Consider the following 13741-nt stretch of genomic DNA (forward strand, 5'->3'; position numbering starts at 1 on the left):
CTGCAAGTATATTATTTAGAAATATGTAAGAATCACTAGGATCACTAAAAACCTTTCATATGGCACATTGGCTTTTCTTAGGAATTTTTCATTAATAAGTAAGGGCTAAATAGAGTTAGCTTGATAGGAGTAGTACTACTAGAGGTGAACAGAAAAAAATAGTTCCAGTCTGAAGATTACATAAACTCTTCAGTGCATTCCAGTTTACCAGCCTGTACTTTTCAAAAGAGCAGAATTGAAATTTGAGTTTTGCCTCTTCATTACCAAGCACATTACATGGTGGAGATACTGTGTTGAATAAAATACAGACTGTAGACAAACAATTATAGTATGATAATACTAAAGGATGGTCACATGGGAAGGACACCTGACTTAGCCTTGTGGGAACAGAGAAAGCTTCCTGGAGTAGTTGGGAACTGAAAGGTGAAATAGGGTGGTGAGAATAACATAAAAGACCCAGGAATGACCCTGAGCATTTAGTTTCCTGAGTGGAGCTACCATTGAACCCCAGCTTCTATATAAGTAGTCCAGATAATAAGGGCAGCCAGTCTGGAGGTTAAGTGGACAGGTTCAAGAAGAAGGAGGTGTGGGTGAGACCCTATGATTGGTTCTGTTTGGGAGGGAAAAGTAGGATCCTTGGGGTTCTGCCCGTGTAGCTGGGTGGATGGGAATGCAGGAAAAGGAGCAGTTTGTGGGGCAGATGGTGCAATCAGTTTAGGACATAGTGAATATGGGAAGCTGTTAAGCAAGTTGTGTTTTTGCTAGATAATTTGTACATAAGAAATCTAAAGTTCTGGAGAAAAATATCTGTGCTTGCGATAGAGGTCCAATCGGCATGTGGACTATCACTGAAGCCACAGGAGTAGATGAGGTGACTGAGACCAGTTGCTAAAATTGGCCTACAGCTTTAGGAGGAGCAAAGGGAGAGATGCCTACAAAGGAGCTGAAATCAAATGGTGACATTACAGGATGACCAAGAAGCTGAGCCCAGAGAATTTAGATTACAATTGGATGTCAGAAAGCCAATTCAGAAGCACAATTATAAAGCAACTGGTGGCTCTGGAAAAAAGCATAAAGGATTCAAGAGACTTCATGAAGGCAGAAATTAGATCTAATCAGGCTGAAATTAAAAATCAATTAAATGAGGGCAGCCTGGGTGGCTCAGCGGTTTAGCGCCGCCTTCTGCCCAGTGCGTGATCCTGGGGACCTGGGGTCAAGTCCCACGTCCGGCTCCCTGCATGGAGCCTGCTTCTCCCTCTGCCTGTGTCTCTGCCTCTCTCTCTCTCTCTCTCTCTGTGTCTCATGAATAAATAAATAAACAAATCTTTTTTAAAAAAATCAATTAAATGAGAAGCAATCCAAACTGGAGGTCCTAATGACTAGGGTAAAAGAGGTAGAAGAATGAGTGAGTGACATAGAAGACAAGTTGATGGCAAGGAAGGAAGCTGAGGGAAAAAGAGAAAAACAATTAAAAGACCATTAGGAAAGGTTAAGGAAAATAAATGACAGCCTCAGAAGGAAAAATCTACATTTAATTGGGGTTCCAGAAGGTGCCGAAAGGGACAGAGGACCAGAAAGCGTATTTGAACAAATCATAGCTGAAAACTTTCCTAATTTGGGGAGAGAAACAGGCATTCAGATCCAGGAGATAGAGAGACCCCCCCCCAAAAAAAAATCAATAAAAACTGTTCAACACCTTGACATTTAATAGTGAAACTTGAAAATTCCAAAGATAAAGAGAAAATCCTAAAGCAAGAGACAAGAGATCCCTAACTTATATGGGGAGAAGTACTAGGTTAACAGCAGACCTCTGCATAGAGACCTGGCAGGCCAGAAAGGGCTGGCAGGATATATTCAGGGTCCTAAATGAGAAGAATGTGCAGCCAAGAATACTCTATCCAACAAGGCTCTATCCAACAAGGCATTCAGAATAGAAGGAGAGATAAAGAGCTTCCAAAATAGGCAGAAACTGAAAGAGTATGTGACCACCATACCAGCTCTGCAAGAAATATTATGGGGGACTCTGTAAAAGAAAGAGGAAATCCGAAGAATCCACAAAAACGGACTAAATAGGTATTATGATGACAGGACATTCATCTTTCAATAGTAACTCTAAATGAATGGGCTTAAAGATCCCATCAAAAGGTGCAGGGTTTCAGACTGGATAAAAAAGCAAGACCCATCTATTTGCTGTCTACAAGAGACTCATTTTAGACCTAAGGACACCTACAGCCTGAAAATAAAAGGTTGGAGAATCATTTTACCATTCAAATGGTCCTCAAAAGAAAGCAGGGGTAGCAATCCTCATATCACAAAGACTGTAGTAAGAGATGAAGAGGGACGCTGTATCATACTTAAAGGATCTATCCAACAAGAGGACCTAACAATCATGAATATTTATGCCCCTAATTGGGGAACTGCCAAGTATATCAATCAATTAATAACCAAAGTTAAGACATATTTACATAGTAATACACTAATACTGGGAGACTTCAACACGGCGCTTTCTGCAAATGACAGATATTCTAAGCACAACATCTCCAAAGAAACAAGAGCTTTAAATGATACACTGGACCAGATGTATGTCACAAATATTTATAGTACTTTCCATCGAAACACAGCTGAATACACATTCTTCTCAAGTACACATGGAACTTTCTCCAGAATACACCACATACTGGGTCACAAATCAGGTCTTAACCGATACCAAAAGATTGGGATTGTCCCCTGCATATATTCAGACCATAATGCTTTGAAACTAGAACTAAATCGCAAGAAGAAATTTGGAAGAAATTCAAACACATGGTGGTTAAAGCAGGGGGCTGCTGCTGAAAGATGAAAGGATCAACCAGGAAATTAGAGAAGAATTAAAAAGATTCATGGAAAGTAATGAGAATGAAGATACAACCGTTCAAAATCTTTGGGATACAGCAAAAGCAGTCCTGAGAGGGAAATACATCACAATACAAGCATCCCTCACATAATTAGAAAAAACTCAAATGCCCAGCTAACCTTGCACCTAAAGGAACTGGAGAAACAACAGCAAATAAAACCTACACCCAGCAGAAGAAGAGAGTTAATAAAGATTCAAGCAGAACTCCATGAAATAGTGACCAGAAGAAATGTGAAACAGATCAACAAAACCAGGAGTTGGTTCTTTGAAAGAATTAATAAGATAAACCATTAACCAGGCTTATTAAAAACAAAAGAGAAAAGACTCAATAAAATCACGATTGAAAAAGGAGAGGTCACCACCAATACCAAGGAAATACAAACGATTTTAAAAACTTATTATGAGCAGCTATACGCCAATAAATTAGGCAATTTAGAAGAAATGGACGCATTTCTGGAAAACCACAAACTCCCAAAACTGGAATAGGAAGAAATAGAAAACCTGAAAAGGCCGATAACCAGGGAGGAAATTGAAGCAGTCATCAAAAAACATCCCAAGTAACAAAAGTCCAGGGCCAAATGGCTTCCCAAGGGAATTCTATCAAACATTTAAAGAAGAAACACTACCTATTCTACTAAAGCTGTTCTGAAAGATAGAAAGAGATGGAGTACTTCCAAACTCGTCTATGAGGCCAGCATCACCTAAATTCCAAAACCAAAGACCCCACCAAAAAGGATAATTATAACCCAATATCCCTGATGAACACAGATGATAAATTCTCAACAAGATACTAGCCAATAGGATCCAACAGTACATTATGAAGATTATTCACCATGACCACATGGGATTTATCCTCAGAAAGCAAGGCTGGTTCAACACTCGTAATGCAATCAGTGTGATAGATCATATCAGCAAGAGGAAAAACAAAAACCATGTGATCGTCCCAATAGATGCAGAGAAAGCATTTGACAAAATACAGCATCCATTCCTGATCAAAACTCTTCAGAGTGTAAGAATAGAGGGAACATTCCTCAGCATCTTTAAAGCCGTCTACAAAAAGCCCACAGCAAATATCATTCTCAGTGGGGAAACACTGGGAGCCTTTCCTCTTAGATGAAGAACACGATAGGGATGTTCACTCTCACCACTGCTATTCGACATAGTACTGGAAGTCCTCGCCTCAGTGATCAGGCAACAAAAAGAAATCAAAGGCATTCAAACTGGCAAAGAAGAATTCAAACTCTCCCTCTTTGCAGATGACATGATACTGTACATAAAAACTCCCCCCTAAGATTGCTAGAACTCATACAGCAATTCGGCACTGTGGCAGGATACAAAATCAATGCCCAGAAATCAGTGGCATTTCTATATACTAACAATGAGACTGAAGAAAGAGAAATTAAGGAGTCAATCCCCAAAAACATAAGATACCTAGGAAGAAACCTAACCAAAAAAGTAAAGGATCTATACCCTAAACACTACAGAACACTTCTGAAAGAAACTGAGGAAGACACAAAGAGATGGAATGATATTCCATGCTCGTGGATTGGAAAAATTAACATTGTGAAAATGTCAATGCTACCCAGGGCAATTTACACATTTAATGCAATCCCTATCAGAATACCATGGACTTTCTTTAGAGAGTTGGAATAAATCATCTAAAGATTTGTGTGGAATGAGAAAAGACCCGAATATCCAGGGGAATATTGAAAAAGAAAACCATATCTGGGGGCATCACAATGCCAGGTTTCAGGTTGTACTACAAAGCTGTGATCATCAAGACAGTGTGGTACTTGGACAAAATCAGACACATAGATCAATGGAACAGAATTCAGAACCCAGAAATGGGCCCTCAACTCTATCAACTAATATTCAACAAAGCAGGAAAGACTATCCACTAGACAAAGGACAGTCTCTTCAACAAATGGTGCTGGAAAAATGGACAGCCACATGCAGAAGAATGAAACTAGACCACTCTCTTACACCAGACACAAAGATAAACTCAAAATGGATGACAGATCTAAATATGAGACAAGAATCCATCAAAATCCTAGAGGAGAACACAGGCAACACCCTTTCTGAACTTGGCCACAGCAAATTCTTGCAAGATACATCTATGAAGGAAAGGGAAACAAAAGCAAAAATGAATTATTGGGACTAAGATAAAATCTTCAGCACATCAAAAGAAACAGTCAACAAAACTAAAAGACAACCTACAGAATGGGAGAAGACATTTGCAATGACATATCAGCTAAAGGGTAGTATCCAAGATCTATAAAGAACATATTAAACTCAACAGCAAAGAAACGAACAATCCGATCCTGAAATGGACAAAAGACATGAACAGAAATTTCACCAAAGAAGACATAAACTTGGCCAACAAGCACATGAGAACATGGTCCACATCACTTGCCTTCAGGGAAATACAAATCAAAACCACAATGAGATACCATCTCACACCCATGAGAATGGTGAAAATTAACAAGATTGGAAACAACAATGTAGGAGAGGATGCGGAGAAAGGGGAACCCTCCTGCACTGTTGGTGGGAATGTGAACTGGAGCAGCCACTCTGGAAAACTGTGTGGAGGTTCCTCAAAGTGTTAAAAATAGTACTGCCCTATGACCCAGCAATTGCACTTCTGGGGATTTACCTCAAAGACACAGATGCAGTATAACGCTGGAACACCTGCACCCCGATGTTTCTAGCAGCAATGTCCACAATAGCCAAACTGTGGAAGGAGCCTCGGTGTCCATCGAAAGATGAATGGATAAAGAAGATATGGTCTATGTATACCGTGGAATATTCCTCAGCCATTAGAAATGACAAATACCCACCATTTGCTTCAACATGGATAGAACTGGAGGGTATTATGCTGAGTGAAGTGAGTCAATCGGAGAAGAAGAAACATTATAAGGTCTCGTTCATTTGTGGAATATAAAAAATAGTGAAAGGAAATAAAGGGGAAAGGAAAGAAAATGAGTGGGAAATATCAGCGAGGGTGACAAAACACGAAAGATTCCTAACTCTGGGAAACAAAACGGGTAGTGGCAAGGGAGGTGGGTGGGGGGTTGGGATGACTGTGTGACGGCCTTGACGGGGGCATTTGACGGGATGAGCACTGGGTGATAATGCTATATGTTGGCAAATTGAACTCCAATACAAAAAAAAAAAAATGTAAAAGACTTCCACATAACAACCAACAAAATAAAAAATAAAGTATACATCAAAATTTTAAAACTCCTTTGCCTCAAATAACACACTCAAAACAGTGATGAGACAGCTCATACAATATGAGAAAATACTGGAAATCATATATCTGATAAGGGTCTACTATATAGAACACATAAAGAACTCTTTATACCTGAACAACAGAAACACAAACTACCTTAAAAAATGGGCAAAGGATTCTATTTTTTTTAGACTGTTTATTTGACAGAGAGAGAACATAAGCAGGGGGATCAGCAGGCAGAGGGAAAGGGAAGAGCAGGCTCCCTGCTGAGCTTGAGCCTGATGTGGGGGCTGGACCCCAGAACCCTGGGATTTTGGCCTGAGCTGAAGGCAGATGCTTAAGTAACTGAGCCACCTAGGAGCCCCTGGGCAAAGGATTCTAAATAGACATTTCTGCAGAGCAGATATACAGATGGTCAACAAGCACATGAGAAGATACTCAACACTATTAGTTATTAGGAAAATGCAAATCGAAACCACACAAGATACCACTTCACACCTACTGTAATCAGAGATCTTGACAAGTATTGGTGAAGATGTGGAGAAATTGGAACCCTCCTACATTGAGGATAGGAATGTAAAATGGTACAGATGCTGTGGAGAACAGTCTGACAGTTCCTCAGAAAGTTACACATAGAGTTACCATGTGACCTAGGTATACAGGAGAAATGAAAGTGTATGTCCACATAGAAAGTTGTATGTAGATGTTTATAGTTAGAATTATTCAGAATAGCCAAATGGTAGAAACAACCCAAAATCTATTAATAGATGATTGAGTAAATAAAATATATTCTGTCCATGCAATAGAATATTATTCAGCCATGTGAAGGAATAAGGTATGAATGCACACTATAACTTAGGTGAACCTGGAAAAGACTACACTAAGTGAGAGAAGACAGATAAAAATCACCACGTTTTCTTATTTCATTGATAGGAAATGTCCAGAATAGGCAAATCCATATAGACAGACATGAGTGGTTTGCCCAAGGCTAGCTAGCGCAAATGGGGATCAAATGCTTATGGACAGCATGTTCTTTTTGAGTTGATCAGATAGTCTGCAACTAGATAGTAGTGATGGTTGCCCAACTGTATACTTGAAATGTGAATTGTATCCCCATGATAAAAAGACGTACATAATTTAAGCTGAGGAGATGGATTTGCTGCTCTCAGGTAAGTTGTGTCATGCAAAAATGGAAACAAGCCAATTAAAAATTTCTGTCAAAAAATTTTATTTCTAAGTCATCATCCATATGTCCTCATACCACTTTTTTTCCTTCTATAGCACAATTTCTCACTTGCCATGAAACTACTAAAGGAGCTTCGTAGAGAGTCAAAAACAAGAGATGACTGGCAGGTGAAGTGGGTACACACCTACTGCCGGCTCAGCCATAGCCGGATCCAGGGCCAGAGCTGCCTACAGCAGATTCTCTCAGCGCTGAAAACAGTCTCCTTGCTGGGTACTAGACTGTACTTATCTATGGAATTAAGTTCAGCAGCACTATTTTGTATTATGTCTGTGTCTTTTAAAACTCTGCTTTTGCTGCTTTATCTGACATTTAGGATTTAAATCTTATAATTTTATTAAATGTTTGGAGCCAAGGTGCTTTGTGTCTTATAATGCTATAGAATATGGTACCTTGAGATTTTATTTCTTAATTGATCAAATACAATTGAAATTAAAGTTTTTTCTTTAATACTTATGCAAATTGTAGGTCTAATAGTTTAATTATTTTTGAGAACCTTGTTTACCTACAAGAATTGCCTTTTAAAAAATTGAATGTGGAACACCTTTTTCCTCAGTTTTTCTCTTTTTATAATAACATAGCCTTCAAAACTGAGGGGAGAAAAAATTTGTGTGAGTTTTGGATGCAGTCCCCTGCTTCGCTACCTGTGTCAGGGGGTGCATAGCAGCACTATTACTGACCATGCTTATAACCATATTCCCATGATTGACCCTTGGGTCAATCTGATATCAGAGTATCAGTTTCAGTAAAAATGCAAATAGAACAAACAGGCCTTCATATTTATCAGGATTAGAAAATCATCCTCACGATTGCTTAATAATATTTTAGGGTTTTTCGGTGGGTGGAATGGGGGAGAGGAGAAGGAGTTTGCTGATACTAAGATAACATTAATACTCATAATAATAATTCTACAGTTTTAGTAGTCATAATATGGCTGTAGTTTTTAATAGTCTTGTGAAATAGGGCCAGTAGTTTTGAACATGTATGTGAGGGTAATCTGGCAGAGAATTTTCATAGGTGGATGAGCAGTGCAAAGTGGTTGATGGCACTTGCTGAGTGACAGCCCTTTCTCTTTTGTGCCACCTCACAAAAGACTGCAGCGCGAGCTGTAGTTTTGACCAAGGCTGGTAAGCTCTCTTCCCTTAGCCACACTAGGGAAGATAGAGAATTAGACCTGTACATGCAGCATCATCTGTTGCTTTATTAGCTTTAGGTCACACTATCAACTTAAAAATCTCTAGTTATTAACGTATATGCACAAATGCATTAAAAAGAGGCATTTTCTTTCCTTCATAACAGAATTAGGTGCTCTGACAAAATGGAGAATGATGGTGCTTGAATAAAAGTTTATTCAGTGTTTTAATTGCCTTAGCCTCTGTAGACTTTGATACAGTCACTGCTAACAAAGAACATTTTTCATTAATATGAGTTTATGAAATTCCCTAACCAATGTTTGAAGCCAGTTTCTTATACTTTCAAGATTTATTTTAATTTCTTAATAGAAATATGTACACTCTGAGTATCTTTTTAAATTTATGGCGTTCATTTATTTCTGAGAAAATCGTGTTTGTGTGTGCATTTTTAATCCAGCAGGAGAGAGCACATCAAGTTACTTCAGCAAAAATGTTCTGGCTTTCCATGACCAGAACATTCTCTTGGGTACAACTTACAGCATCATAGCTAATGCTCTCCGCAGGGAGCCAGCCTGCCTTGCCGAAATCGAGGAAAGCAGGGCTAGAAGAATCTTGGACCTTTCTGGATCCAGTTTAGAGAATGCAGAAAAGGTAATGAATACTGGAAGAGTGAACTTTTGATGTTTGTGTGTTGTACGTCCATAATGTGCAGCTTTCAGGCTGCACGAAAGCAATAACAAGGAATGATGATTGCTTTGTGCTTTGAAAATGTATTTGACATTTATGCACAGCCAAGTTTCTTTGTGGGAAATGGACATACTCCATGTGTTTCCTGTTTATTTGAATGATACAATTTGTTTTAGTATTTGAAGTGAGAAATTTTGTTGGATTGATGTGGACAGTTCTTCTAAGAATTTTGTTAATGGATTTCACCACCAGTTGCCATTCAGACATCCCATTAACTTGTGGAGCAAACCAGCCTTTTCCACTTTTTTAGGTAGTGTCTGCTTTGCCTCGCTTTTCTCAGATGATTTTATATTTTCCATAGTTAGCAGCCTCTTCTCATCTCACTGTGCACCTCACTTTAGTTGTTAGCCTTGCTTTCTTCCCCCTCAGTGTTACTACCAGTGGCTATGCAGGGCAGTGAGGATAAAGTGCCAACTTCCATTTCTTCTTCAGTTCCTGACAGGCTGCATGACCCCCACTGATCTTTTATGCCAGGTCTGCATGACTAATGGACCATCTGGTTTTTCAAAGTCCTGAGGATCATAACTGAATCATTCACTATTTCACAATCAGGGCAGACAAACAGTTTTTTCCATTTAACCAGCATTCTTTGTTATCTCATGGCTCACAAATCACAAGTATTCTTTTTGTATCATTACAAGTAGAAAGTAGAGTTTTTCCAGAAACATTAAGCTGTATTTAGAGGTTCACAACTGAGAGCTCTGTGAATTCTAGGTGATCGCAGTTCTGTACCAGAGAGCATTCCATCACCTTTCTGAGGCTGTACGGACAGCGGAGGAGGAAGCCCAGCCTTCTCTCAGAGGCCAGGGTCCTGTAGCCAGCCTGACAGATGCTTACATGACACTGGCGGATTTTTGTGACCAGCAGCTCCGCAAGGAGGAAGAGAGTGCATCAGGTGAATCACAAATGGAAAAAAAACACTTAGTTTGTCACATTGTGCTAGCCAAAGTTTTAAGACTTCTTTAGGTACTTTAGGTTTCCTGTTTGCTGATTTTTCTTTTATTCGTTTATTCAGTCATTTAAAGATTTTTTTGAGAGAGTGTGTGTGCATGCATGAGCAGCGGGAGAGGCAGAGGGAGAGAGGGAATGTCAAGCAGATTCTGTACTGAGTGTGGAGCCAAACTCGGGCTTGATCCCATGACCCTGGGATCATAACCTGACCCGGAATCAAAAGTCAGACAGTCATCTGACTGAACCACCCAGGCACCCCTGCTTGTTTGTTTTTAAATGACAGTTATTCTGAGAAAAATCTTGTCCTTTTAAGAGGCCATGGCATGTTGCTGAGTGAAGTAAGTCAATCAGAGAAAGAAACTTATGTGCTTTCACACTTACGTGGAATATAAGAAACAGCATAGAGTATCAGAGGGGAAGGGAGGGAAAACTGAATGGTAAGTCATCAGAGAGGGAGAAAAACCATGAAAGACTCTTAACTATAAGAAACAAACTGAAGGTTCTTGGAGGGGAAGAAGGTGAGGAACGGGGTAATTGGGTGACGGGCAGTAAGAAGAGTGTATGAGGGCAGCCTGGGTGGCTCAGCGGTTTAGTGCCACCTTCAGCCCAAGGTGTGATCCTGGAGACCCGGGATCGAGTCCCATGTCAGGCTCCCTGCACGGAGCCTGCTTCTACCTCTGCCTGTGTCTCCACCTCTTTCTCTCTCTGTGTCTCTCATGAATAAATAAAATAAAAAATCTTAAAAAAAAAAAAAAGCATATGAGGGAATCCCTGGATGGCTCAGCGGTTTGGCACCTGCCTTCAGCCCAGGGCGTAATCATGGAGTCCTGCGATGGAATCCCACATCGGGCTCCCTGCATGGAGCCTCCTTCTCCCTCTGCCTGTGTCTCTGCCTCTCTCTCTGTGTCTCTCATGAATAAATAAATAAAATCTTTAAAAAAAAAAAACATATAATGAGCACTGGGTGTTATATGCACTGATGAATTCCTGAACTCTGCATTGGAAACTAATGATGTACTATATATTGGCTAATTGAATTAAATAATTTTTAAAAAGAGGCAATGACATCCTTAAGTAACATGACCAGCATATAAATAGCCTCAAGCTATATCTTTCCATATGCTTAGTTTATAGTTTCTACATTTTACTTGTAGCTCTTTGGTAATATTGGCTATGTGGCCTGTGTTTTACTCCTGAAATAAATTCAATAACCAGCAGCTGCTCTATGTTCCCACGCAGCTCAGGAAGGAAACTGTGCTGCATGTGGAATGCATGATGTAATGAAGAGTCACTCTCAAGATGGAAACTTCTACATACGGCTGCAAACTGGGTCTCGTGTCTGTTGATCTAAAGTACTTGTTAAAAAAGAGAACAGTGACAATACAAAATATAAGCCCAAAAAAGAAGTATCATTTGTTACATTTATAGTTTATGTGTGTACAAGTGGATGTACTGACCATTGTTTTCTTCTCTCCTATCCTTGGTAGTTACTGAGTCTGTAGAACTGCAGACATATCCAGGCCTTGTGGTGGACAAAATGTTGAAAGCTTTAAAATTGCATTCCAGTGAAGCCAGGCTGAAGTTTCCCAGACTACTGCAGATTATAGAGCTGTATCCAGAAGAGACCCTAAGCCTAATGACAAAAGAGGTTAGTGCCTATATTCTAGTGAAGAGAACTTGATGGAACGTAAAACATGTTTCTGTTTATATCTAAACACATTAGTATGTGCAATGCACATGTTACAGTTTTTCCTAACCAGCATTGCATTTTACTGTATCCCAAAAACATACATAATTCGAAGCTGTATAAAAAGACTGTTTGGGATCCCTGGGTGGCGCAGCGGTTTGGCGCCTGCCTTTGGCCCAGGGCGCGATCCTGGAGACCCAGGATCGAATCCCACATCTGGCTCCCAGTGCATGGAGCCTGCTTCTCCCTCTGCCTATGTCTTTGCCTCTCTCTCTCTCTCACTGTGTGCCTATCATAAATTAAAAAAAAAAAAAAAAAGACTGTTTACATTTACCCATTTTCCTCGGTGAGTGTTGATAAGAAAACTGTGTCTGAACAAGGATAACAGGGAGACGAGGAGGTATGTTTAGGACAAAGGTGGGAATTTTCTACAGCGCATTTGTGGCTCATAACAACTAAGGTGTAGTCTGGAACATCTGTTGGTGCCTTATGCTCAGTTTATTATTTATCTCAGGGAAAGGGAGTACATTTCAGCTGGCATCCCATCCCCAGTGACCATAGTGCCTCCTGGCAGCACCATGTTCATCAGGGTCCTGAGGCCTTCGGGTGTGTGGGCGCTCCCCAACAGTATTCTGCTTACCACTTGTATGTCCTGTGCAGGCCTCTTCTCCACAGGGCTGCGTCAGCCTACTATCTTCCTGTCATTTGAGCCATCTGAAAGACTTCTTAATGACTTTTATAGATGTTTAACTGCAAAATTAAGTTGATAATATAATTGTTTAAAAGGGTAACATAGCGCTCAGCTTTATGTAGTGAATTTTTAAATAGTACTGGTTTCTGAGCTGTGGAGACTCAGTGCCTGGCAGGGCTTTACCACACCCTCTGACCCTTTTGTGGGTTTAGAAGGATGGGATTATTTTTAATAGGTCCTGAAAAGTAATTTCAGAAATGTAGCGTATACATGTGTGTGTGTTTTTCTTAAAGATTAGTGAAGAAATCATTAAATTATGATTTAATTTCCCCAAAATAATATTTTATTTATGTATGATGAAGATAGCATTTTGAATTTGTGAGAAATAAATAGAATGTCCAGTCAATGGTATGGCACCAGGGAGTCACTTGAGATGGGGAGCTAAGCTTTATTGAGCACTTCATTTGAGCCTTGTGAACCAATGCCTTTTACCCCCACACACTTTGCCCTTTCCTCACTTTATAGATAAAGGTAGGAAGCTTGCCATGTTCATTCCTTATACCAAAATTCCAAGTGCATCAGATTTTATCTTAAAATTAACACATTTTAAAAGCATGAGAGGAAAAAGGAATACATGAGCAAATTTTGAAAATGGCCTTGGAATAAAGAGACAAACACCAGAAGCTATAAAGGAAAAGAACACTTCCTGCAGGGGGAAAAATTCAAAAAGCAAAAATATATACAAAGTTAAAACTGCCAGAAAAATATTTGCAACACATACTAGAGATAAAGAGCTGATGTCTCCTTCTACGAAATAAATAGATCAGTAGAAAATGGTCAGAGGAAATGCATGCATGGTTTAATATGTAAGGAAGATAAATGTAGGCCATTTACCCTCACAAACATGAAAATTAAAATTAGATATTTTTCACCTCTCAGATTGACAATAAATTTTTAAAAACTGTCTCCTGTGTTGGATTTTGTAGTCAGACTAATAAATTTTTTTAAGTTGAAGCATGGTTGACATAACAGTATCATAGGTTTTAAGCATACAGTATAATGATTCAAAAGTTCTGTGCATTACTCAGTGCTCATCACAACAAATGTGGCTCCTGTCTGTCATTGTATGAACAGTACTATTGTTGAGCAATATTCCCTATGCTG

At 39.5% G+C, this 13741-nt stretch overlaps 1 protein-coding gene across 3 annotated transcripts in view; it reads left to right on the top strand.

Annotated features, from left to right (window-relative positions):
- The window catches only part of PRKDC (protein kinase, DNA-activated, catalytic subunit), a 202131-nt gene that overhangs the window by 170604 nt on the left and 17786 nt on the right, over nucleotides 1-13741 (top strand). For 2 of the 3 annotated variants that reach the window (XM_026011042.2, XM_072734773.1), the window contains 4 exons: nucleotides 7407-7581; nucleotides 8959-9152; nucleotides 9963-10143; nucleotides 11687-11847. In XM_026011042.2, coding sequence (XP_025866827.2) covers nucleotides 7407-7581; nucleotides 8959-9152; nucleotides 9963-10143; nucleotides 11687-11847 — 711 coding nt within the window. The remainder of the gene's footprint in view (nucleotides 1-7406; nucleotides 7582-8958; nucleotides 9153-9962; nucleotides 10144-11686; nucleotides 11848-13741) is intronic. The other variant, XM_072734772.1, reaches the window with a different exon arrangement.

This window comes from Vulpes vulpes, chromosome 13 (genome assembly GCF_048418805.1).
Source record: "Vulpes vulpes isolate BD-2025 chromosome 13, VulVul3, whole genome shotgun sequence".
Lineage (NCBI taxonomy): Eukaryota > Metazoa > Chordata > Mammalia > Carnivora > Canidae > Vulpes > Vulpes vulpes.